The sequence below is a fragment of the Podarcis erhardii genome (genome assembly GCF_964252035.2).
Source record: "Podarcis erhardii genome assembly, chromosome: 15".
NCBI classification, from domain to species: domain Eukaryota; kingdom Metazoa; phylum Chordata; class Lepidosauria; order Squamata; family Lacertidae; genus Podarcis; species Podarcis erhardii.
The window spans coordinates 36544307-36571915 of record NC_138505.1 but is presented as its reverse complement, the minus strand read 5'-3'; the positions used below and the strand labels follow the sequence as shown (position 1 = coordinate 36571915).

The 27609-nt window shown below is 42.8% G+C and overlaps 2 protein-coding genes across 3 annotated transcripts in view; one reads left to right on the top strand and one right to left on the bottom strand.

Moving 5' to 3' along the window:
- STX2 (syntaxin 2) overlaps positions 1-23494 on the bottom strand; it is a 32616-nt gene extending 9122 nt beyond the window's left edge. Inside the window, exons 1-8 of one of the 2 annotated variants that reach the window (XM_081842295.1) lie at positions 23295-23494; positions 14575-14649; positions 11490-11589; positions 7325-7399; positions 5242-5315; positions 4138-4246; positions 2085-2158; positions 1771-1908 (exon numbers count right to left, since the gene is read on the bottom strand). In XM_081842295.1, coding sequence (XP_081698421.1) covers positions 1771-1908; positions 2085-2158; positions 4138-4246; positions 5242-5315; positions 7325-7399; positions 11490-11589; positions 14575-14649; positions 23295-23324 — 675 coding nt within the window. In that variant the 5' untranslated portion in view covers positions 23325-23494. The remainder of the gene's footprint in view (positions 1-1770; positions 1909-2084; positions 2159-4137; positions 4247-5241; positions 5316-7324; positions 7400-11489; positions 11590-14574; positions 14650-23294) is intronic. The other variant, XM_081842294.1, reaches the window with a different exon arrangement.
- Positions 1-27609, top strand: part of RAN (RAN, member RAS oncogene family) — a 71432-nt gene that overhangs the window by 22477 nt on the left and 21346 nt on the right. The gene's annotated exons all lie outside the window — the stretch shown is intronic.

The following is a 27609-nucleotide window of genomic DNA, read 5'->3' as shown; positions in this document are numbered from 1 at the left end:
AACTTGCTGCTAAAATGGAATACACAAGACGAAATGGTTAAATCGGCTATGATAAAATGGGCACAGGACATTGGGCATAACATTATGTTTGAGGACTGGGAAAGGTTGTGGACCACTGGGCTGAACTTCACCGCATGTAATGCTCTGAAGGAAAATGTAATGAAAATGATATATAGATGGTACATGACCCCAGTTAAACTTGCCAAAATATACCATTCGTCTGATAATAAATGTTGGAAATGCAGAGAAAATGAAGGAACATTCTTTCACCTCTGGTGGACATGCCCTAAGGTGAAGGCCTTCTGGGAAATGATATATAATGAGCTGAAAAAGGTATTTAAGTATACCTTCACAAAGAAACCAGAGGCCTTCCTTCTGGGTATTGTCGGCCAGAAGGTGTTAAAGAAGGATCGAACATTTTTTATGTATGCAACAACGGCAGCAAGGATTCTTATTGCAAAAAACTGGAAAACTCAAGATCTACCCACACTGGAAGAGTGGCAGATGCAGCTGATGGACTATATGCAACTGGCCGAGATGACCGGCAGAATCCGTGATCTGGGAGAAGAGAAGATGGAGGAAGACTGGGAGAAATTTAAGATGTATCTACAAAAACATTGTAATTTGGTTGAATGTTAAGAAGGATGCTAGATTATAAAAAATTGGCCACCACTAAACTAGATTTAAATTTGATGATAAGTGAGACTAAAGAAAATATAAAATTTTTTTTGGAAGAAGTGCTAGATTATATTTGAATGAGTGGACATGAGATTGTAAACAAGTTGATAATTTGTTTGGAAAAAAATTTTAACGATGTAAATGGGAGCGGGAGACGTGAGGGAGTCCAAAGAAGTGTTGAAATTGTTGTAAAAGAAGTAAGATTGTTTATTATGTGTGCATTTATATTTAAAAACCTTAATAAATATTTATAAAAAAAAATAATAATAAAGTAATTCCAGTTAGAATGCCAGTATATATACATATAATATGATATCATGTTTGATGAACTAACTCGGGAAATGGCACATGGGGAAAAATGGGAATATTGCAGGAGTGTTACCTGTGCGGTTCTGTCCGTCAGCAGACATTATCAGCAGCAATAAACAGCAAAGTGTTAAAAAGCTCATTCAACGTTTCACTTCTGCACTGCTAAAAGCCCCCAATAGGAGTCTAATTAACTTGAAAAACCACAGAGCCCACCTAAAGCATCACATTACTTGGAGACTTGAGTCATTATTTTTTTGCTATAAGCCAGGTCAATCATAAGAAAGCAGTTATTACGCTTAATAATAATTTAAAAACTAAGCTACCTGAATGCAACTGTTTATATAATCTCAAGGAAAAGAACTGAACAAGGAACTAAAGTGGATCGGAGTATCCGATTGGCTGCTACCCACAAAATCTGCATCAAACCTCCTTAAATATGCCATACAGCCAAAGCACAGTTGAGAAATGTATTACATTTTGAAAAAACCCTTGTACATATTTTTTTATTTATTTTATTTCCACCCCCCCTTTTTTTTTACTTTCCTCAAATGAAAGGGAAAGCAGCTCACAAAACAGTTTGGGGGTTTTGCCTGCTAGTGATGATATCTCCCATTTTTGTGGCTGCTTTATCACACACCCTATGGGACACACCCTAAGTGCTTTTGGGGGGGGGGGTCACATGTGTCCAATGCAATTAATTGACTGTTGCTCCAACTAGAAGACCTCAAACGTTTTAATAAAATACTGCACTGCAACAAATTAAGTTATAGTTTGGTCACATACCTGAACCTCAACAAGCATTGCCATGTCCATAAACATTTCGTGCAGCTCATGTATACTGGATTCCAGTTTTATAATATCTTTGTGACGTGACTCGATTTCATCAAGAGCTTCTCTAGTAATTTTGGTGTCTAAAATAATCTTTGGGGAAGAAGAAAATATTGGAGAAATATTACACACAGAAAGAGACAGACATTTAGGTTGTAAGCCTGTGAGCAGAACTTCTTAATTCTACAAGCACACTGCCTTGTTTTCATTTTAAGCACTCCAGAAATATTATACATACAAGGGAAGCAAAGTAGGCGTGAAATACATACGTCAGAAGTGAAGATAGAAAGATTGCCACTTTCCAGCATTTCTTCCAGCTCTTCATCAGAAGTGTTTTTTCCAGCTAGTAAGAAATTATAGATGTCCATTTGTTATATGCTGCAAAATAGCTACTTGCTCAGAAGCTGAAAGGAAACGTCTGCCTCTCACCAAGAGGAAATTGACAGTGTGGAGAGATGACTCCTCTTGAGCTACTTCATCAGAAGAGCAACAGACGTATGCTTAGTATTAAAGTGGACAGCTTCTGCTACACTTCTAACAATTATTATTGCTGCATATTTGTATAAAATATATTACTTCCTTCAAGTGCTCAGAGCACTTATATTATTCACAGCGGCGGAGGAAGCCGCTCGGGCGCCTGGAGTGGCATGCCCAGGGGTGGGGCGAGCCGCCTATAGGGGCGGGCGCACCTCAGGGCCTCTGGAGTCTGCCTGCCTCCTCCCACTCAGCTGCCCTACAGCTGGGGGGAAGGCAGCAGGTGGACCGTTTGGGCAGCGCAGAGCCTGTTCGTGCAGCGTCTCTCGCAGGAGAGATGTGTGGCTCGGGCGCGCCGCAGGCCCTGTGGTGAGAGCCGCGCCACATTTTGTCACCACCCTCAGTGGTGACACCAGGGGCAGACCGCACCCACCACCCACCCCTTCCTCCGCCCCTGATTATTCAGTAATCTTTTAAGAAGGGCTGGGAAACCTGTGGCCCTTTGAGATGTTGTTGAACTGCAAATCCACCACGACCACCACTGACCATTGGTCAGGCAAGCTGGGGATGATGGGAGTTGGGAGTCCAACAACCATTGGAGGGCTACAGGCTCCCCATCTGTGGTATAAATGAGTTTCGTCAGCAGACCCTCCTACAGTGGTGCCTCGCAAGACGAAAAGAATCCGTTCCACAATTCTCTTCGTCTAGTTTTTTCGTCTTGCGAAGCAAGCCCATTGACGGCTTAGCGGATTAGCGCTATTAGCAGCTTTTAGCGGCTTAGCGGATCAGCTGATAAGCGGCTTAGCGGCTTAGGAAAGGGGGAGGGAGTCGGAAAAACTCGCAAGACATTTCGTCTTGCGAAGCAAGCCCATAGGGAAATTCATTTTGCGAAGCGCCTCCAAAACGGAAGACCCTTTCGTCTAGCGGGTTTTCCGTCTTGCGAGGCGTTCGTCTTGCGGGGCACCACTGTACATTCTCAAGAGCAACTAAGGAGAACTAGAAACAAATGGAAACAAATGCATTACTGCCTGCCAAGGGCCATGTACAACTTCATCTGCCTCAGCCTCCAGAGGGAAGAACCTAGAAACTGGTCGCCAATTGCCAAGGGACAGAGGAGTCTGACGCACACAAGCACCAGCCTATCCAGAACTATTGTTGTATTTTGGGGTGGATTTTTATTGTAAGCCACCCTGAGAGCTGGAAAAAACGGATCTAAATTGCTAATCGTGTTCAGTTCTCATGCTACAGAAAGCAGGGATGGGGAAAAGTCAGGGATGGGGAAAAGTCAGGGATGGGAATCATGCAGTCCTCCAAATGCTTCTGGACTCCTGAATCAGATAAACCCCAGCCAGAATGGCCAATGGTGAAATGATCCTAGAAGTTGCATTCCAACAACTAATGGAGAGCTGCAAGTTCGCCACCCTGGTAGCACGTTTCCCTAACTGCAAGCATCTTATATGTCAGATTGCCTGGCACTGGAGAAGGAGTGGGATCAGACCTAGTTAACAGAACAACAAGCATTCAGATTATTCAGGACTATCACCACAATCACGTATGCATCAAGGAAGCAGTGCGGTTAACAACCCTGCTGCCCCATTCTGCAAATTTTATTGCAAAGTTCTCATTTGTATAGCATCTTTTGTATAAATGCATTTTATTTATAAATATATTTGTATCTCACTAGTCATAAAAAATATGTAAGCAGTTTATGACATATACAAAATTAAAAACCACTTCTTTTGTTTAGGAGATCAGCTATTATAGATGGCTATTTTCTTAACTGCTTGCATAATCCTGACAGCACAGAAAAGCTTTCAGCAGTACTAAGCAATAAAGGGAATCCCTTACTTATTTCTAGCTGCCGCCGTATCTGATCCTTGGTACGTTCCCGAAAGCATGTCTGAGTTGTATTATATGTTGTCATGACCTCCACAAACTTCCGGGCCAACACTGTATGCTGGGATTAGATATAAATAACATTTGCAAAGTTACTTTTAGGACTTATTTTTATATGTAAAGCATATTGCTCTTCCACATACCTATGAGCCCACCCTATCCCCAAAGGGCACTTCAGGAGGATGCTGAGAGTTATTTGCAATCCCACTGGCCCTTTCACAGAACTACAGTTCCCAAGGTTCCCTGGGGAGACTGGGTGATGATGAAACTAGCAGTCTGGAGCATAGCTACTGTAGCCTTTGCAATTTTGAAGCCAATTTTGAAGACGGAGCTGTTCCGCCTGGCCTTCGATCTGGGCCCAGTTTGACCCCCCCCCCCATGGGACCCTGTAAGCTATCTCTTTGGCCCTTTTATCGGCTCACGTGGGGCCAACATGGATAGCTGGCCCCGAGGAATACTTGAGGTTCCTGACCCCTATGGCTGTAATTCGTGGGCAGTCATTTAATTTTACCCAGATTCTAATTTTTAAGCTGTACTTTAATCAATTGTTTCATTGTGTTTTAATGTATTTGATATTTGATGTTAGCTGCCCTGAGCCCGGTTTTGGCCAGGGAGGGTGGGGTATAAATAAAAATTTCCTTATTTACTTACTTGCAATTATGCAGAATGCACTACTCTTTCCAAAAGCAGGCCAACCCCCTTTGGGAGGATAGCAAAGAACTGACATTGGACCGGTGCAGACCTTGCAGCTCTAAAGGGAAACAGCTGTGCGGGGTCATGCTGGCAGCCTCAAGACAGTGAGAAGCTGTCTAATGACTGCTTTGCTGCTCACCCAGATGCAGCACAGCTCACATCCAAGCATCTAGTTCTGTGAATCATCCCCTTTGTTTCCTATTTTAGTGCTTGCGGGGGACTTAACTTTCAAACTGAATTATTTTGAACACACAAAATAATGAGAAAATAAACCATAAACTCAAGCAGAAGAGAGCTACCATTTCCTAACACACATCTCTCTCTTTAAAATTCTCTTCAGGGCACCTACCAGCCATACCATACCTGTGATTTTCGTATTCTGACATCAGCTGAAGTTCGATTAACATTCTCATGTCGAGCTAAATTTTGTTCTATGGCTGCAAAACATACAAAAGCAACTAGTAGAACTTAAGATGCCACACACAGTTACTACCCTTCACTCCCTACCATAAAAATGGAAATTGCATTAAAAAATTACATTTCCTACAGAAACAAAACTCAGTCAAGAATTAAATCCTATAAATAGCAAATGGATCGTCTAAGAGCCTAACCTTATTTAGCCAAAACAGCACTATCAATGCACAAGAAAGAGGGAGATAGCAGCAGGCGAGGAGGGGGGCATCAAATTTTAAGTATCAATTCTTTTTTCATAAATAACTTTAAAAGGCTGGGCTGCGGTGGACACAAGAAAAGCTATTCAATGAGGACAGAGGATGCTTAGTGTGTACAGAATGCTGTCTGTTGGGCATAGGAAAATTGACAAGGAGGAGAAAAATGCAAAATCCTAGAAGACAACACAGCTGGCTGACTAGCTGGAACTCTGAACAGGAGGACCCGGCGCTGCAAATTTCTGTTGCAGGCACCATTTGTTAGTTTGAAACAACAGAGGCTGGAGGGCCAGCTTGGAAACAAGTGGCTAGCTGGAAAGAGCCAGCTGCTATGCTTGCTGTTGCAATTTTCATAATAATCATTATATTATCAAGAATCTGGAAGGTGACTCTACAGCTGATGGTCATTTCTACTTTTTAATATACAGTTGTACCTTGGTTCTTGAACGCCTTGTGACTCAAACGTTTTGGCTCCCGAACGCCACAAACCCGGAAGTGATTGTTCCAGTTTGCGAACGTTTTTCGGAAGCCAAACGTCCAACGCAGCTTCCACAACTTGTGATTGAGTGCAAGAAGCTCCTGCAGCCTATCCGAAGCCGCACCTTGGTTTTCAAACATTTTCAGAAGTCGAACGGACTTCCGGAACACATTCCGTCAGAGAACCAAGGTACGACTGCAATTTGTTTGAAGAATAGCAGTTACCTTCTGATGCATTGGGGGACAGAAGAAGGGAGCCTTTAGGGGAAACTCACATTGTTACTAGAATGGAAGCTGGAACTTTAAAAACAAAAACAAAATTCTACCTGCCAGATACAAACTGCCCCATATGCTGCTCACCATGCCTCTGTAGATCTTTACACTTACTTCTTTGCTTTCACTGTGAAGCAGGCCTACAAGCAGCCTGTGGCCCTTGAAGTCAAATTTTGCCCACCACCCTGTGGTCAGTCTCGTTTCTGCAGTTCCAGGCTGTCAGCGACAGCAACCACTATCGTTATGTGACGTGTTTCCTCCTCGGCAGCAGTTGGCCAGTGGAAAGAGGAAGGATGGCACTGGAAGGCAGTACTAAAGGTAAAGGTAAAGGGACCCCTGACCATTAGGTCCAGTCGTGACCGACTCTGGGGTTGCGACGCTCATCTCGCTTTATTGGCCGAGGGAGCCGGCGTACAGCTTCCGGGTCATGTGGCCAGCATGACTAAGCCGCTTCTGGCGAACCAGAGCAGTGCACGGAAACGCCGTTTACCTTCCCGCCAGAGCGGTACCTATTTATCTACATGCACTCTGACGTGCTTTCGAACTGCTAGGTTGGCAGGAGCAGGGACAGAGCAACGGGAGCTCACCCCGTTGCGGGGATTCGAACCACCGACCTTGCTTCTGATTGGCAAGTCCTAGGCTCTGTGGTTTAACCCACAGAGCCACCCATTCAGGCAGTTAGGAGCCGGGGGGGGGGGAGAGAACAGAACAAAGCTTTGCCTACACAAACCATGGTTTGCTTGGTAATCTGTATAACTTATAGCTAACTCTTGGTTTGTTAAACAAACCACAGCTTAGTGCTACGTGTGAAACAGACCATTCGTGAGCTACCATTTTTGCCTGGTAGGCTGCATTTGGCTTGACTAGCAGCAAGTTGTGCACGCCTGCTGTAAGGCTATAAAAGCCTACCAATGACACCGTTACACAACTATGGCCTGACTTGTGTTACTTTGCACTCAGCTATGTGACACAGTATTTTAGGAATTAGGCCTTTAGTGTGCTATAGATGTTACAATAACAGCACTTACTTTTCAACTTAGCACGAACGATATTTGCTGTTTTCCTGATCTCTTTGTTCAGTTCTTCAAGTTCTTCCTTTGTTTCTTAAAAAGGAGGAATTTTGAAACATCTTTTAGAGCTGTTTATGACAAACGACAGCTTAAGAATAAGCTTTGCTTATTAAGTGCTCCCGTCCCTCAGAAAACAGCCCCCAAATTCTGCATTGTTCTTATTTAGACTAGTCCCTTATTGTCTTGTGTTATGAAAAAACTTTAATAAACAATTAATTAAAAGAAAGAAAACAGTACCCAGACACCGTGGTGTGCTGTTTCTGGCTAAAGGATCCACAGACCCTGCAGAGCCTTGCACCAGAAAGAACACTGCCCTGTTCCAGGCTCATCCTATATGGCTGAAATGATCCTGGACTGAGTCAATGCAAAGTGGTTGCAGGTCCCTGCTTCCTGTGTGTCATGGCAAGGGCCACAGGCAGAGAAAGAGCAGCTGGAGGAAGCCTGCTTCCCTCTCCTAGGAGCCAGAAAGAACTGCAGAAATAACTTTGCTCCAGCTCCAAGTTGCCCTGGAACAGCAGAGTGGGGGGAAAGCACACACTGGACTCTGCCACTAACTAGGGGACTAAGGACTGCTGAAGTGATTTGTTTACTTAAAGACTGGGAGAGACCTGGCTTCAATACCACTGAGATCATGCAACTTGAAAAAGTGAATTTACAGTGGTGCCTTGCAAGACGAAATTAATCCGTTCCGTGAGGCTCTTCGTATAGCGTTTTTTTCGTCTTGCGAAGCAAGCCCATTGACAGCTTAGCGGATTAGCGCTATTAGCGGTTTAGCGGCTTTTAGCGATCAGCTGTTAAGCGGCTTATCAGCGGATCAGCTGATAAGCGGCTTAGTGGCTTAGGAAAAGGGGGGGGTGAGGGGGAAAAACCCGCAAGAACTCGCAAGACATTTTCGTCTTGCAAAGCAAGCCCATAGGGAAATTTGTTTTGCGAAGCGCCTCCAAAACGGAAAACCCTTTCGTCTAGCGGGTTTTCCGTCTTGCGAGGCGTTCGTCTTGCGGGGCACCACTGTACTTTATTACAGTCACAGACCAGCATAAGCAAAACATCTAAATTGAAAAAGTGAAATCTGAAATGGTTTGCTTTATTCAATGCTTACCACTTACTTTCCCTTTTGTGTTGTGTCTATTTCTATTGGTTTATTTGGTCTACAGTCTTTAAATATTCATGTCTATTACACACTGAGCCTGCAGGCAAGGACTGCCTTATCTTTTGACACCTGCACTTTATTAGTGATTAAAAAATAATAATTCCAGTTTTATATCATCTTCCAAATCAAGCTAGCAGACAAGAAATAGCTGCAATCAATTTACACTTTACATAACCACAGACATTCGTTTAAAATTTAAATGATTTCTTATAAAACAATGCTCTATATATCTGAGCCTCCATTAGCTGATCATTGTCGTCCCACCCCCTGCCAGCCAAACAACTGTACCAAGCACTGCTTCGTATTTCTCTAGAGAATAGTGTATGCTGCATTTTGCTCATTCGGCTCTTAGATGTATAGAGAGCTAAAATTAGCTCATGACCACAACTGTTAGGGAAACAAGTAGATTTTTTAAAGACTCGTGCTCAATAGGCACAGCACAGTTAAGCCAAATAACTAAGTTTCTTTTTTAAAAAATAAATAAATTCTACCTTACCTCTAGGCATGCTTACTTGAAAGCAAGCTTTCAGTGGAAACACACTACCAGCTTTAGACCCACAAATGCTGATGGAATTACCCTAGCTTAAATCCTTGCGTTTTCATTTTATCTGGACTCTATGTTTGGATGGGAGGGCCTGATCCAAAGATTTGAGGTGGTGGCAAGCAAGCATTTGGGATGAATACAGTGGTAGCTCGGATTAAGTACTTAATTCATTCCGGAGGTCTGTTCTTAACCTGAAACTGTTCTTAACCTGAAGCACCACTTTAGCTAATGGGGCCTCCTGCTGCTGCAGCGCCACCAGAGCACGATTTCTGTTCTCATCCTGAAGCAAAGTTCTTAACCTGAAGCACTATTTCTGGGTTAGCGGAGTCTGTAACCTGAAGCGTATGTAACCCGAGGTACCACTGTAAAGGATGCTATTCCAGCACTATCAGGCTGAGGCAGGCCTCAATGGATGGAGTGCCTCAGTTTGGGCCCGTGCAATTTTTTAACCATGACCTCAATATGGCACCAATTTTTTATGGTTGCAGTATGAAAAACAAATCATACACAACACAGGGCAGTGATCAGCAGAGGCAAGGGGAGGCTGTGTGCCTGCGTGTGCATGTCTCTGTCCATGTGCATGAAAGCATGCTGGTTAGAGAGTGAGATGGTCACACCCACTTTCAGCGACACTTGCTGCTGGCATGGAGTCTCCGAGGGTTGGCCAAGGGTGAATGCAGCCCTCAGGCCAAAGCAGGCTAGCCAGCCTTGCTCTCTGGGGAAAGAGAAACTCATTATCACATTCTCCTTTTCCAGTCCTGTCCCTACAAGTGTTACAAGATGCACCTGCCTTCTTCATAAAAGCTGGCCTGGCACTCTTTCTCCTGATATGTTACTCTTGTTTGCAAGGTGCAAGTGGGTGGTTTGTTTTTGTTTTTTTTTACAGGGTATGGTGTGGACTAATGATGTGAGGTGAGAATATTCTCCGGAGAATATTCTCGAGAATGCGAATATTCTCGAGACTATTCTCTGCTAGAAAATTCTCTCCGGAGAATATTCTCCACAAACTGTAAATTCTAACGCAAGAACCAGTTTTACAACCCACATTTAAAAAAACCTAGTAAATAATAAATCAAGCTGTGATATTGCCAGTGTAAGTAATGAATAATGATTTTTTTTTTGATCCAGTTACATAACTCGGCATTGGGTCATTCACCATTTGTGTTTTATTTACTTGAAATAATAGTATTTATTTTAAAATTTGTATTGATTTTATTAGTGTTGCACTGAAAATACTGTACCATGTAGTTACGCTTATTAAAGAACGTACTCGTGTAGCGGACCTGAGGTTTTGTTTTTTAATTCCTTCCACTTTAAAATCTACACTTCATACATACACAACATAATTAGAATTCAAAGTTGATGGTAAATATACGGTTAGTGGCAGGCTTAGTGATTAACGTGAGTCATTCATGTTGAATTTTCAATTTCAAGTTTGGTCCAAAAAAAAAAAAAAATCAAATAATGTAATTCACTGCATTGCCCCATTGAATAAATGTGTCTGTGCAGTTTTTGGTTGCCATCTGAACAAGTTTACCCATGAATAAACATGTATATTAACTAATTATATAATTTTCAATAAATTAAAATGAATATTCTCCTATTTTAAATGAAAATTCTCTAATATTCTCATTAATTGAGAATATTCTTGAGAATATTCTCCAAAAGATTATTCTTGAGAATTTAACATCACTAGTGTGGTCCACTCCAACACTACAACCTGCAGAATAGAGCAGAAGTCTGGGAGAAGCTTATCCACCTAGCTCCACAAAATGTATAACTAGCCGTGCTAACCGCCCCCTGGCCATATAGAAAGCATTTAGGGAGCCAGAGAATCAGCTCAAAACCATAACCTTTTCCCCTCTTTGGGAGCACCTTGCAATGTTTCCTGCAAAGAACCATGTGTAGCAAACATTACGACGAGACCAAAGTTTCCTTGTGGATTTCATGAGAAATGGCAGGAGATGGCTAAGGCCAGATGAATCTTTCTCACAGCATCCACAAAAGAAAGGGGGAAGGCAAATAAATAAATAAAATGCCGCTAATGGCCCCCATCAAGGCAGAATGCCACACTGAGAAGCAGTTTCCTGCGCAGGCAACTGGTTGTTGGGGACAGGTGTGGCACACAGATTCCTAGTATGCACAAGCACCAAAGAGGTTACAGAGGAAGCGATGCCACCCACAGAAAACACCTGGACCTTTCCAAGATAGGCTTGCCTTCCAAGTCAGATGCTATTTTTAATTTTTTAATTTTTTTTAAAAAAATACTTTATTGTCACTTGTACAACTTGCATACAGTGAGATTACACAAGCACCCCCCACTTAGCTCTCTATTCTATTCTAGCTTCACTTGCTAACCCATCAGACTATAACCTTTCATGCAAATTCAGTGAGCATGCATTTTCAGAGTCACAAAATGAAAAGCTTACTGTCTTTAGGATGTGTGGCAGAAAGAATAACGCTGTGCTTCTTCTTCACTTCTTCCACAACATCTGCTATTTTGGTAATGTACTTTCTAACTTCCTCAACCTTTAAAGAGAACATCAACGAGAGAGAGAAATGAATAAATTCAGCAAAGGGAGAGGTAGCTTTGCTTCTAATCACAATGAGTCAATAATCCGTTGCAATACTAAATCCACAGGTCATTTGTCTGTATGGGTCCATTAGGTAGCGCCTAGCAAGAGATGATATCCTAGAACAAGGAGGAACAACAACACACACCCTTTCTGTCAGTGAAGCAGGGTATTTTCCATTTCATGAGTTTATCAGTAACAATGAATGGACACCAACTGCTGATATAATATTAGGCAAGCTTGGTTGTTTCTGAAGTTTTTAGCTTTGTTTACCAAGTACAAGTAAAATAAGCATGCTAAATGGGACCAATCTCTTGGGTATCAGAAAACCCATATTACAGTTTGCTGTAAGCAGTGCTTTTTTCTGGGAGGACACATGTCCCTAAAAGATTCTTTTATGGGAAAGGGGGCCAACACATACTGGCAGCCTCCCAGGTCTTTGCTGACAAAATACTATCACAATTGTTATACGGATCCCAGATCTGCAGCTTTAAAAACCTTACTCTCTTAGAGGCATTCCAAACTAAGTTTTTCCATTGCGTGCTGGGGATCCCCTTATGCATATCCAACATAGCGGTCCGTTTGGAGGTTGGGCAAATTCCTATCAGTACTCGGATATGGATATTGAAGATCCATTATTGGCTAAAGCTTATTTTCTTCCCGGTTGGGCTGGCACCTTTAACCTTATTAGATACCTACCAATCCAGATGGAAAGCTACACTGCTGGAAAAACTTAAAGGCTTGGGGATCCCACAGCAGACCCTGATAGCGACAGGCTTCGAGAAAGCCAGGACTACAATTCGCCAGCGTATCTGGGACGTAGAATTACAATGCCACATGAGTGAAATGATCAAACATCCAGCAATAAGGGACCATGGGAGAGGTTTCTCTCCAGCTAACTATCTGTCAGGTCTTCAGGTACCCAAATACAGACGGCCTTTTACCCTCGCCAGATTTAATGTTCTCCCTTCTGCCTTACTTCAGGGCAGATTTGAGGGTAAGCCATACACCGCACGGGTCTGTCTTTGTGGCTCGTTGGAAGTTGAAACTGCTACACATGTATTATTACATTGTCATCTTTATGAGGATATACGTTTGACTTTTATTACACCTGTTTTGCAAAAGTCTAAGAAAGAATCGGAATACCATAGTTTAAAACTACTGCTAGAGGACAAGAATCCCAAGACTACATTAAATGTAGCTAAATTCTGTGCGTCTGCAATCAATCGCAGGAAACAAGTGGTATCCCATAATGACCAAACCCCTAAATGTTAATTACAGGGGGCAGGCTAACAATTAATTTTTAATTTTTATATTTAAATCCTTGTTATATTCATATTGTCTCTTGTATTTTTTATATTTTTTATGATCTGTGATATTGTGTGTGTTGACGCTGGTCTGTGACCGTATTAATAAATTCATTCATGTCCCTAAACATTTTGCGAATCTAAGTTTGGCCTCATTAAGGGGTAGTATTTCAATATGAGTAGGAAAATGAGAGTACCCCTAAACATTTTTTAAGGAAAAAAGCACTGGCTGTAAGTCAAGCTACAATCAAATTATTGCACAAATTTATCTAAGACATTTTCACATTATGTTATGTTATCATTATTTCAATGTGATTGGAGTGCTCCAAAGTAAAAGTATTTTCTGAGAGCAACTAGAATAGCTTAGTCAGTAGAACATGAGATTCTTAATATTAAGGTCAAGGGTTCGAGCCCCACGTTGGACAAAAAGATGCCCGTATTGCCAGAGGTTGGGGCTAGACGACCCTCATGGTCCTATTCAGCTCTAGAATTCTATGATTCTGTTATTCATCCTTCCCCTGTCTGGCTCTTTTGAATTTGTTCATAGATTCTGATCGAGACCCAAATAACAAGGAACTGTTATTTCACATCTTTTGACAGCAACCCATGTCACAATTGTCACATTTTGGAAGACATTTGATCTAAATAATCTGGACTACTGGTATTCCAAGACTTGGCAAATTGCCCTTCTTGGGGGGGAAAGTCTCACGTAAGTTAAAAGTGATCAGGGGCCAAAGTGCTTGAGATCACTTGTTCGTCATTTGGTCTAATTTTATTTTATATACAAACACAGTGGCTCAGGTGTGTCAGGTACCACAGGTCTATGCAAGTGTTTGGAATGAGTACAGTTGACAGCTGGGGTTGTGTGAAATGAAAGTATGTAATTGTTTTGATTTAGGCCACGCTTCCTTTACCTTTAATATGTTTTGTTCTTGACTTAGTAAACTGCATATTCCTTTATTTCCAACTTTGACAACTCCCCACTTTTCTTTGTAAACTATTTTTTCTTTCTTTTCTTTTTTCTGTGTCTATTTGTAGTTATTACAATTTAAATAAACATGTTGGGAGGTGGCAAATTAATTCAATTTATTACCCGCCCAGGAAAGTTACAGAAGCCCTAGTCAAAGAAAGAGGAAAGATATTGCTGGTGAAAGTGATCATTACTTCACCAAATTGTGATAGTTCTCTTATACATATGCCAGGACTGTGATGAATGTTGGAAAACAGCAAGGAGAGAATTACCTTTAAACTAGGAGCACAGAATTTTTGGAACTCACTTTGGTTAACATAGGCCAACCTCTGCCACCCAGAACTCATCTTCAAACCCAAGTTCAGAGGTTCCAAAACCAGGAGTGAGGGACCTTTTTGACCAGGAGGGCAAGAAATTTATGCCCCTGTCCCCTGTGGGTGGTAGAGATAATTCATCTCTGTATGCAACACTTCCCAAACACCCGTCAACCAGCTGATTGTCAGGCATTTGAAAAGGGATGCATGCTGAGCAAGCTTTGAAGCCTTCAGAAGTGCCAAGCACAGGGGTCCCTTCCAACTCTACAATTTTTTGATTTACTGCATTAAATAAATATGATCATTACCATATGTAGCTCTTTCTTGGTTGTCTCTTGCATGCATCTTACCTGCTGGAAGAAGTCTTCCATATAATGGTCATTTTCAACAACAACAGATGCCTCTCCATCTTCATTTTGGGTGCGCTTTAAAAAAACAAGTATTATGTTATTCAAAGATATCCATTAAAACACTGGTAGGGAACTTTTGGCCCTCCTGATGTTGTTGAACTACAACTCCCATCACCTCCAACAAGCATGGCTAATGGCCAGGGAAGATGGGAGTTGTAGTTCGGGAACATCTGGAGGGCCAAAGGTTCCTTCTGCCTGCATTAAAAGAAACAAATTTGTTTCACCTCAAGACAAAAAAAGAAGATGATGATTTCTAGCTTTGCAAGCTATTATACTTGCAAGCTATTATAATGGCAATAAAATTAACTATCACTTTCTCCTTGTGTATAACAACATGTTTTACTAATCAAACTACATTTTAAAGCTAGTATTTGATGCACTGAACCACACTTTAAAACACTGACAACAAAAATTCAATACTGATTTTCTCTCATTTGTAATAAACAGGTCTTTCCCTCCTGTGTTCCCTGCACCCCCATGACTCACTGGAAAGACGTAGAAGAAGCTTATGGCACACAAGACAGATCGGAAATATTTATTCCTCAAACTTTCCTATGAAGTCTTTGGAGAATAACTTATGAAATGTTTTTTTCCAATTAAGCACTTCCTAATTATGTAGTTTAGACTGCAATCCTATGCACAGTTACTAAGGAGCAAGTCTAAGAAAAATCAGTGGGATTAACTTCTGTGAGTTAAACCACAGAGCCTAGGACTTGCCGACCAGAAGGTCGGTGGTTCGAATCCCCGCGATGGGGTGAGCTCCTGTTGCTCGGTCCCTGCTCCTGCCAACCTAGCAGTTCAAAGGCACATCAAAGTGCAAGTAGATAAATAGGTACCGCTCCAGTGGGAAGGTAAACGGTGTTTCCGTGCACTGCTCTGGTTCGCCAGAAGCAGCTTAGTCTTGCTGGCCACATGACCCGGAAGGTGTACGCCGGCTCCCTCGGCCAATAAAGCGAGATGAGCGCCGCAACTCCAGAGTTGGTCACGACTGGACCTAATGGTCAGGGGTCCCTTTACCTAAACATGCAATACAACCAAAGCCTGTGTTCTACAAGCACTGGGCATGTGAAGGAGTTCGGCAGCATTTATGTATTTATTTCATAAACCTGATACATGGCTTTAAAAAAAAACCAAAAAAAAAACCTCAAAAGTAATTTACAAAAACGATAAAACAGTAAAATTGTAAGAAAAATGAATGCTAGTTCAAGACTTTCAAAAAGTTAAAATAACAATACTTAAGGCTTCTGATTGTGCATTGGCAGCTGCCCAACCCACACCTGACATTTCATACTACATCAGGTGTGGAGAAAGGGCCTTGCGGGTCCATGGGCTAGAGGTTCCCTGCCCCTGAAATAGCTTAACTGAAGGATGCAAAACAACAACCCTGTATTCCAATCACACCCACATGACAGTGATAGAGCAACTTTGGACATGCAGCTAAATCAAATAGGAACAGCCTATCCGGAAGGGTTATTGGGAAAACAAGATAGGTATATTGCATTGCTTTGGTGCTCTCCAGAATACAGATGCAAAAGCCGAAGGCATAATTCTCCAAACGCCATTTCATGAGTTTTCCACCAATGCTAAAACAAAAGACCTCTCTCACACCCTCAAAACCTCCCTCTCAACTTTTGCTGCGTCAGGAAGAGATAAGAATAGGCGGAAGGAAAGCATATATGTATCTCTCTCTCTCTCACTCACACACAAAGCTTGAATGCCCACTTGTAAACATACAAAAAATGCAGGCAGATGTAGTACTTTCATTGTTCCCAAAGGAAGCTCAAACGCCTCTGGCCCTCCTAACTTTGCTGAAGTGCAATTCTCATCATCCCTTCCTGTTGGCCGCGCTGGCAGGGGCTGGTGAGAGTTGGGAGTCCAAGAACCTCTGGAAGAGCTACGCAATCCCTATTCCTTTCCCCATGGGCATAAAACAGAGAAATAATCTTATCTGCATCTGTAACTGCTATTACAGGGGCTGATTTGAACAACAGAGGGGCATTTCTGCTCCTCAGGGGACTCATTCTCACACGAGCAACCTGCCTCTTAACTACACCACTTCAAACTCACAAGTCCAAAGGTTTTTTCTGTATAAAACCAAAGACAAGAATCCCTGCACATAGAAACCTAGGGTGGGAGAATAGCCAGTTCCCAAACATGCCACCGATCTCAACACTTTCCCCCTGTAAATGCAGGTTTACCCACTAATGAACTGGGGAAAATTGGGTTCCAAAACTCAGGGTTGCAATTTACTTCTGTGTTTTTGGGTGGGTAGACGAATTACCACTTTCTGCAACTCCCCTTTTCCACACACACTGATTCCGTCAATGCTTTCATTTCTCTCCAGCTGTGCCCCTAACTAGTTCAAGCATGCTCCTGAACTGTTTCCCCCTTTGACCCCTCAGATTTGCACAAAACCAGAAAACTACACTAGCAAATCACATTAAAAATTGCAGGATTAGTTACACCTCCTGTTTTCTAGCAAAACAGATAAGGAAGTGACTCTTTATTCACAGTACAGAAATTTATCTCAAAGGTACATTCCTGGAAGATTCCCTCTCTGATCCTTATGTGAAGTTAAAAACTATATGAATTAATATTCATTTTAGTTCTATTACATTTAGTTCTACAGTGGTACCTCGGGTTAAGAACTTAATTCGTTCCAGAGGTCCGTTCTTAACCTGAAACTGTTCTTAACCTGAGGTACCACTTTAGTTAATGGGGCCTGCCGCTGCTGCCGCCGTGCAATTTCTGTTTTCATCCTGAAGCAAAGTTCGTAACCCGAGGTACTATTCCTGGGTTAGCAGAGTCTAACTTGAAGTGTCTGTAACCTGAGGTACCACTGTATTGCATGCCTTGGAGATATTGTGGGTTCAGTTCCAGACCACTCTCAATAAAGCAAGTATTGTAATAAAGCGAGTTAAGCGTTATTATTATTTGTTCCCCAGTGCTAGTGCATATAAAAATGATGTTTACACTATACAGTAGTCTATTATGCCAAGTCCTGCTGGCTGCAGGAGTGAGAGGGGGAAAGCCCAGTTCCAGCCCCAGTCAGCTCCACTCCCGTGGCCAGAAGCAGAATAGTGGAGGACTTCCTTCCCCTGGAAGTGGCCAGACTGCCCATGTCCTCGTAAGGAGCAATATCTTTGACATGCAATATAATAAGGTGTGCTTGTATTGATAAAGCATACATGATGTTTTACAGAGTAAACCAAGAAGAAATTGGGTCAAAAGACAGAGAAACAGCCACAGGAACACACAAACGGGAAACAAGAAATGCGAGAGTTGGGGCAATGGAAACAAATGCAGTGCATGTGGGTAGGCAGCTTCATTTTGAGACTGGGGTAGAGGACCACGGGGTGAAATAAGATGAGATCAGCACAGGATCCACAAAAACTTGGACTAACACTCAATTTCCCATCATGCCTTTATTTGAAATTTTCAAGGCTAATCTGTTGGTTTTCCTTTGCACGCTATCCTTACCACATGGCAAACCTTCCTGACCCATATTTCCTGTTTGCATCTCCTGACTATCCCAGCGCCTGTGATACAGGCCCAAGCTGGATTCTGCTTTCTGCATTAGCTCTCATGCTAAGCTTCCCCTGATTCATGGATCAGGTTACATACCGTATTTTTTGCTCTATAAGACTCACCTTTTCCCTCCTAAAAAGTAAGGGGAAATGTGTGTGCGTCTTATGGAGCGAATGCAGGCTGCGCAGCTATCCCAGAAGCCAGAACAGCAAGAGGGATTGCTGCTTTCACTGCACAGCGATCCCTCTTGCTGTTCTGGCTTCTGAGATTCAGAATATTTTTTTCTTGTTTTCCTCCTCCAAAAGCTAGGTGCGTCTTGTGGTCTGGTGTGCCTTATAGAGCGAAAAATACGGTATATTTTGCTGAGCGGCTGGGATAAGCCAGTCAGGTGGGCGGCATATAAAATTATGTAAATTATTATTATATGTGTGTACATGCTCACACGGTTGCTGTTCAAATCCAGTTACCGCCTCACAACTCAACTTCCCAAACCCACATCAGTCATGCCACGCAGATTAATGTACCACAAAGCCTCACTCAAATGGTACATGTCGTGACTCAACTTGGTAGCATCCCCTCCATGCTGCCATACTGACCAGTCTAACACCCCGTGATCCTCTCAAAACACCACTCCAACAGTCATATCCCATCCCAGCTTTTTTATTACTATTTTTTATTAAGAATATGTCAACTGAACAAAATAAAATGGAAAGAAAAAGTGAATTTAAAAAAGAAAAAAGGGGAGGAAGGTATATTATGTCACTATACATGCAAACAACTACAATTCCATATACGCTAGACGAGTACATATGTATATAAATGTTACTATCATCCAAATACATATATGGTTATTTATAACCCACTATACAGTTTACCTCGGAAGTCAATCTGTTTGACTTCCAAAATGTTCAGAAACCACAGAACCCATGTCGGACGTTTGGGTTCCAAAGAACATTCGCAAACTGGAACACTCACTTTTGGGTTTGCGGTGTTCAGGAGCCAAAAAGTTTTGAATCGCAAAGCGTTCAACTTATGAGGTACAACTGCATTTTAATAAACGTATTCCTAATAACGTTATACTTGTTCACATACCGTCTACGTCTGCAAGCAATCAGTTCATAAACTGTGAGTGTTGTCATATCCTCAATCCATTGACTGGAGGATGGCATAGATTTATCTTTTCATAAATATCCCACCGAAGCTTGACTACCCTCCCATAAGCTCCATCTAGTTTAAACCAATTCACATCCACTTCCCTTGCAGCTGCAGCTGCTCTCTATTCCCTGCCTACACAACCCATCTAAAGTCAATGCACATTTCCCAGTCTGTAACACCTGAGCAATGCGCTCCTTCCCATTTTCATCACTAGCATGATTCCCATGCTCAGGCTACATAAACACAACATGTGACTTCTAGAAACAATAGACTGTGTACTTGCTTTTTCTATGTAGCCCATGTGCAATAAAACTCTACTACATATACACTTGCCCCCCTGAAAAACACATCCTGAAAGTCTGGCTTCATTCTGAAAATAAAAACTTAACGTGGATTGATTCTGCACCACCTCACAGTATGTCCACTTGAAAACAGATGTAGGAATCGGCCGTGTGTGTGTGTGTGTATCCACACCTGCCCAATAAGATACCAGATAGGTACATACTGTACCAAGATCACCACTTCCTCCTTCATTCACCTTGGACAAGTGCAGGAAGGAAAAGGAATGGATAACCTAATCAAGGGGAGGGTTTTCAAAAGCATATAAATTAACTACACCCACCCTTGTGGATGGCAGGATCGCAAATCAATCAAGACGGGAAGAGGCATGCTGAGGACAAACTTGAATAATTCCAAATTGTGAAAAACTACACTTTTGTGCTGCAAATGGGTTAGTGTGTACACAGCCTCAGTTACACTTCACACAATGCATCTGTTCCTGTGTACCGATCCTCACAGTGACCTTGTTTCTTCCAGTCCCCACCCACCACCTTCTTCTTTGGAAGCATGAGCCCAAGAGATACAGCTTGCCTAAAGCTATCTCAGGAAGTTGCACTTCATCCAGGAACCAGTTCAGGCTTTTGCTTCTTAGAGACTGTGCCTCACTTTAACCCATATATCCCTAGCAGTTATAGTACGGATTTCAAACCTCTGCCTCTGCCCCACAGACATCACATTCATTCACCTCCCCATTCCAGTCGCCATCTCATGCACCAAATGTCACCTCCAAACAAGCATGACAAACCCAGGGGCCAAGCTGTCCTCAGCCCCCTCAATATTTGTGGGCTAGGGATCTTTGCACTGGTACATCCCTTTGAGGATTGCAAGGGCTACTTATTGGAAGGTGTGCTAGGGACATGGTGGGGTGAACTGTCTTTGCCCTGGTGTGTCCTCCACCAGGGATGTGGTGGGGCAAAACATCTTCATCCCAGCTCATCCCTTTGATGATTGCCAGGGCGCCCTCCAAGAAGGACATCATGCACGCATGCACGATGGGTACCCCAATGTTGGGCGCAACTCGGCACCTTTGCGTCCAACCATCATCAACATGATTCACTGCCTTAAAGTTCCTTTACACTGGCACAAATGCACCTGACCCCAACTTCCACATCCCTCAAAGAACACCTCATTCATTAACCATACTCTGAAGGTAAACCACCTATAAGGGCAGCTGCCAAACTGTATGCAAAACTAAACCAATCATTAGAAGAAATTGTAAGCCCCAAATACCAACCCACCCAAACGCCTCCCCACTGCACCTCAGCTACTGCATTCCAACCAGGGTGGGTAATTTGACACATCTCTGCATTAGGTGTGATTTGAGTATTTGATCCCTTCCAGCAGAGAGATACCGCAGACTTATCCACTGTCAGAAGAAGTGGCCTGTTCTGTATTAATTACTACTCTGGGCTTTCTCTAACACATGCAGAAAGCATTAAGGAAGATCTGTGTTCTTCTAAGGGCAAATTGTTCTTACCCTTAGGAATGCTATATGGGGCAAAGGAAGTCAAACGTGGCTCCACTGCTTCAGAATGTCAGGGAAGAAAATAATTCTTAGATGCAACAAGGGCTTGAAATACACCTCTTCCTAGCATCTAAAAAAATCACAGAAGAAACAGGTACTTCTGAAGCTAACCACAGCAAACCAACTGGAAAAGCGTTAAATATTTTTAAAAGGTAACTAAAACTCCCATCATCCATTCTTATAGTCCCTGTTGTAAGAGAGTTAAGGAGTACAGAAACACCTGAAGGATTGCAGGTTATCCACCCATTTAAAAGATAAGTACAATCCAGTCCAATACATACACAGTTGCACAAACACACTTTACATTAGATGCCTCTAAAAACAAACAAGCTCTATTATATTAAATGTATGCATACATATTTTTATTGTACTGTACTAGATAGTCATTAAACTTGTTTATACCTTTTTGTGTTTCTTGTAAAAAAATTATGAAACTGTAAAAAAGAAAAAGGGAGCATATACACTACAGATTTCCCTACCCAATGAACCTTGGGAACTGCAGTTCACTCCTCAGAGCTACAATTTCCAGCACACTTAAACTACAGTTTCTAAGATTCTTTGGGAGGGATGTGCTTTAAATGTATGGTGTGTACACAGGCACATACACATTTTAATATGTACATTATATAATGTGTATATGTGTTAGATTATATATGTTTCTAAGCATGTTCTGCTTTTCTGCACACAATGAGAATCTGGAGCAGTAAAGAAAAACAGATCAATTTAGCATAGTAAAAACATACATGCACACGAGTTTTTATGAGAGCAGTACAATGAGGATGCTATAAAGACAGATCTCAAGCTACTCAAAAGTGAGTCCCATAAAAGAAAATGTAAAAAACAAAAGCTAATCAATCTAGCATAATAAAAATATGCATACACAGGAGTCTTTATGAAATTCGTGCACAGGTCAGATAAAGACAGTTCTCAAGAGCAGTCCCTTACTTGCCTACTCAAAAGTAAGCCCTATTAAAGAAAAAGAAAAAACAACAACGAAGCAATCCAACATAATATAGTGCACATGCACATTTTAAGACAAACACATACTCAGAGCCCAGTCCTTTACACACCTACTCAAAGTTAAGCCCCATTAAAGTAAAAAAAAAAATCCAAAACCGAATACAGCACAATAATCATCATAATAAAAGTGCACATGCACATCTTATATTAACATGAGGCTTTAATGAGAGTAAGGCAAGGAGAATGCTATGAATTAAGAGCTCTTTTACATATTTTCAAGGCTCTACACACACACACACACAATTGTGAGAGCTAAATACCCATTTCAAAGAGCATGTTCATGCTTAGCCTTTTAGAAGCAGGTTATTGCTTATGTTTTTCCTGTTATTTGTCTTCTCGATTTGTATTTTTACACTGCAAACTGCCCTGTGATCTTCAGATGGAGGGATAATACATACATACATATATACACACTCAAAAAAATGTCTCTTTAAAGTAAGCAAATAACCCCCAAATGAATAAATCCAGCACAATAATAATGAAAACAACAACATTAATGAAATGCGCACTCACATTTTATATTAACACGGGGTTTGTGTTTTTTTAGGTGCGTTTTTTTATGGGAGCAAAGCTGCTAACACGGAGCCCAGCCCTTTAGGCGCCCATTCAAAAGCAAAGACCCGCTGTCAACAAAGTAAACAAAACAAAAAAAACAAAACAACCCCCCCAACCAAAATCCAGCCAACTAATAATAATAATAATAATAATATGCACACAAAAACACACACATTTAGCATCAACGCGAGTCTTTCATGAGATGCTGCGAAGTGCCCAGCCCCTTTACATATGCCTACTCAGAAGTAGCACTGAAGAAGGAGGGGGGGGGGACGGACACACACAAATAAATCAATAAATCCTAGCAATAAAACAGCATCTGATTCCATATTTCTACGTTTTGCGTTACACCCGAGAGGAGCAGCGCGAGGTGGACGCGAACTCGGGGCTCAGCGACCCCAGGGCGCGCCTACTCCAAAGTAAGCCCCCCCCCAGAGGATGGAGCGCCTCTAGGGGGCGCTCTCCGGACAACCTGATGCCAGGCTGCCACCCCCCCCCCGCCCCCCGGGACCCTCCCTCCCTCCGCCGCCGCCCTCACCGCTGCCAGCTCGGCCAGACGGTCCCTCATCTCGGCCAAGACCGGGCCCGGGCGGCCCTCTGCCTCCTCGTCCTCCTCCTCCGGCCGCTCCCGGGGCGCCGCCGCCGCCGCCGCCGCCTCTCCGCCCGCTTCCCCTCCGTCGTCCCCCTCACGGGCTGCGGCTCCCTCAAGCTGCGATGCCAGGGCAACCACCGCCTCCCGCGCATGCGCCGCCGCCGCTCCCGCGAGCCGAGCAGCTGAGGAGAGCGCCGGGGAGGCGAAGGAGAGAGGACCGCGCGAGGAGGGGGCGTGGCCTATATGCAAATACAAGCAGGTGGGGCGTCGCTTACGCAAATCGAGCGCCCTGGGCGGCGGGGGCGGGGTGGCGCGTTCGGGGATTCGGGGTTTTTTTGGGTAAATTTTGTATGCCGCTTTCGCCCGCGAAACGAGGAAGAATAATGAGATCCTGCTCGGGGCTGCTTGTTGCAGCAAAAGGAAGAAGGGGTGCATAATGTTCTTTGGGTTGTTTTTTTTTCTTTTCAAAAAAATAGTTTTTATTAAGTTTTGCAGTTTTATATTCATCGCAATAACATGATCTCAAAGTTACAGATAGGTAGCCGTGTTGGTCTGCCATAGTCAAAACAAAACAAATTCCTTCCAGTCAGTGGCGTAGCGTGGGGGGTGCCAGGGGTGCCGGCCGCACCGGGCGCAACTTGGGCAGGGGCGCACTCGCACTAGCAGCTCTCTGCCCCTACTAAAATCCACTGGTTAGGGAGCCCGCGCTCGCTCGGCTTGGCGAGGAGGTCGCAGAAGGGGGAGAGCAAAGCCTTCTGCCGCTGGCAAAAAAAGGAGAGGAAGCCGGGCGGGCGGGCGGGCTGGCTGGCTGGCGGGGGTCTGGCTGCGCCTGCTGCTGCCGTTGCCGCTGCTGCCGGGCTTTGACAGCTTGGCGAAGCGGAGGGAGAGGTAATTGCGTCTCTCTTTCCACTGGCCGCCTGGGTAGTGAGCCGAGCGGAGCAGGGAGTCTGGCGAGGGGGCGGGAAGAGACTTTCCCCCCTTTTTCCCACCTCGCCTGGTCAAAAAGGAGAGCGGAGTCTCCTCAGGGTGCCCTCAGGCAGGGCAGGGCAAGGCAAGCAGAGCGAGGAGGAGAGAGAGGGGAAGGGGGGGGGAGCAGCCAGGAAACGACGCGGTGTGGAGGGGGAATCAATTAAGGAGAGAAGCCTCGCTGCTGCTGCTGCTTGGGAGAGTAAATTACTGTACTTGCCTTGCCCCGGGTTAGGGGGCGCAAATTATTTGCCTTGCCCCGGGTTGGGGGGCGCAAATTACTTGCCTTGCCCCGGGTGCTGATAACCCACGCTACGCCGCTGCTTCCAGTAGCACCTTAAAGACCAACTAAGTCAGTTCTTGGTATGAGCTTTCGTGTGCATGCACACTTCTTCAGATACACTGAAACAGAAGTCACCAGACCCTTCTATATAGTGAGAAGGTGGGGAGGGGTATTACTCAGAAGGGTGGTGGGATTGGGTGATTGGCAGATAGCTGTGATGAGCCTGTTGACGACTCTTAACGACTGCAATAGGTCTTACGGGACTATTTAATTGCTCATCGTCTAACATTGTGTATGCCATAAAATGCCAACAGTGTCCTTCAGCTCTCTATATTGGACAAACAGGCCAGACCTTACGCCAAAGGATAAACGGACATAAATCGGACATCAGGAATCACAAGACAGAGAAACCAGTAGGAGAACATTTCAATCTCCCAGGACATTCTATACAAGATCTCAAAGTAGCTGTTTTACTACCAAGGAATTTCAGAAATAGACTGGAAAGAGAAGCTGCTGAATTACAACTTATCACCAAACTCAAAACCATGGAGAAACCTGGTCTGAACCTTGGATTCTTATCTCATTATACATGACAAAGCCATTTTTCACCTTTTCACCCCTTGCTTTTTCCTGTAAGACCTATTGCAGTCGTTAAGAGTCGTCAACAGGCTCATCACAGCTATCTGCCAATCACCCATTCCCACCACCCTTCTGAGTAATACCCCTCCCCACCTTCTCACTATATAGAAGGGTCTGGAAACTTCTGTTTCAGTGTATCTGAAGAAGTGTGCATGCACATGAAAGCTCATACCAAGAACTGACTTAGTTGGTCTTTAAGGTGCTACTGGAAGGAATTTGTTTTGTTATGATCTCAAAGAGAAAGAAAAGTACAATTCCAGGACTTTCCCCTCAACTTCCTTTTCTGGTTCTTTACATATTAACTTCTGCTTATTTTATTATACCTTAATATTGCATTCTTTAAGTTGAATATTGTTATGTTCTTATCATTTCTATACCATAATTGTTTTCAAATTGACTCTTGCGCTTTGTTTTTTCCAATTATTATTATTAGTATTTTAATATATTTATTAGGCTTTTACAGAAGAAAAAACACATAACAACCACAAAAATAAAGAAAAACAAAACATAGTCAAAAATACACATAAAACAGATCAGAAAAACAAAATACAGAAGAATAAGATTCCACCCAACAAAAGGAAAAATAAAAACTCCAGCTTTTAAATTCATACTTAATTAACTTTCTTTCTTGACTTCCTCACGCCTCCCTTTTTTGTGTTCCTCTTTACCCAATCAGATACAGCAAATCCTTACCCTCTTTCAAAACTCATTTCTAATTATTAGAGTCATTCTATTATGTCTCCAATCTTTCCTCCTTATGTTTAAACACCTTTAACATATTATTTACTTTTGACATAATATAACTTTGGTCTTTCACCCTTTTTCTATTACATTTTTGCATACTTTATCAACCTTTTATCAAATAATGCCATATTATTTTCATATTGTTTTTTCCAATTATTACATACATCTCTCTGTTTCTTTTAGGGGTGCATAATTTTCAAGCAGGCGCTACGAGAAATGATTTTGCGATGGCACCGCAAGGCAAAAAATATAATACAAAGGAGCAGCGTTTGAATGCTTTGTATATTTAACTGGTATAGCTCAGTTAGTAGGGGATGAGGTTGGTAATCTCAGGATCATGAGTTTGAACCCCATGTTGGGCAGAAGATTCCTGCATTGCAGGGCGTTGGACTCGGTGACCCTCGTGATGCTGTCCAAGTCTACGATTCTGTATGGGAAGATAACTTAAGCAACGTACAGCATCCCATAGTTATCATTATTATTTATTAAATTTGTATACCACCCTTCATCAAAAGGTATGGTATATGGAAAAGCAACATAGTACAGTGGTACCTTAGGTTACAGATGCTTCAGGTTACAGACGCTTCAGGTTACAGACTCCACTAACCCAGAAATATTACCTTGGGTTAAGAACTTTGCTTTAGGAAGAGAACAGAAATCGTGCAGCAGCGGCACAGTGGCAGCAGGAGGCCCCATTAGCTAAAGTGGCCCTTCAGGTTAAGAACAGTTTCAGGTTAAGAACAGACCTCCAAAATTAAGTTCTTAACCCAAGGTACCACCGTGTGTGTGTGTGTGTGTGTGTGTGTGTGTGTGTATATATATATATATATATATATATATATAGTTGAATTCCTTACACAGAATGTCACCAACTGAGTCCAGCATCTTGTTCTCAACAGCAACTAAGCCGGTGCCTAAATTTGCATTTTGGAGTGCAGTAGATCTTGTCCTTGTTTTCGGCCCAGTATACCTGAAGGAGCGTCTCCACCCCCATCGTTCTGCCCGGACGCTGAGGTCCAGCGCCGAGGGCCTTCTGGCAGTTCCCTCATTGCGAGAAGCAAAGCTACAGGGAACCAGGCAGAGGGCCTTCTCGGTAGTGGCGCCTGCCCTGTGGAACGCCCTCCCATCAGATGTCAAAGCGATAAACAACTACCTGACATTCAGAAGACATTTTAAGGCAGCCCTGTTCAGGGAAGTTTTTAATCTGTGATATTTTAGTGTATTTTTGGTTTTTATGGAAGCCGCCCAGAGTGGCTGGGGAAACCCAGCCAGATGGGCGGGGTACAAATAATAAATTATTATTAAATTATTATTTGTGTTGCTTCTATGTTTTATTTAATTTTTAATTTAATATATTTATTTAGACACTTTATACGCTGCTTAATCACAATCATCTTTAAGTGGTGTACAGCAACAAATACTCAACAAATACTATATAGATAAATATCAGTTTTAAAATTATGAAACCAGAAAAGACTTCAAATGCCTTCTGGTTTTGTTTTGTTTTTAAATCTTCAGTAGGTGCTGGAAGCAGAGGGCCTGTCTGATCTCAGCTGCGAGGGTGCTCCACAAAACTGGGCTCACCATATTGGATGCACGGCTCCTGGTGAATACAAACTGTGTGTCTTA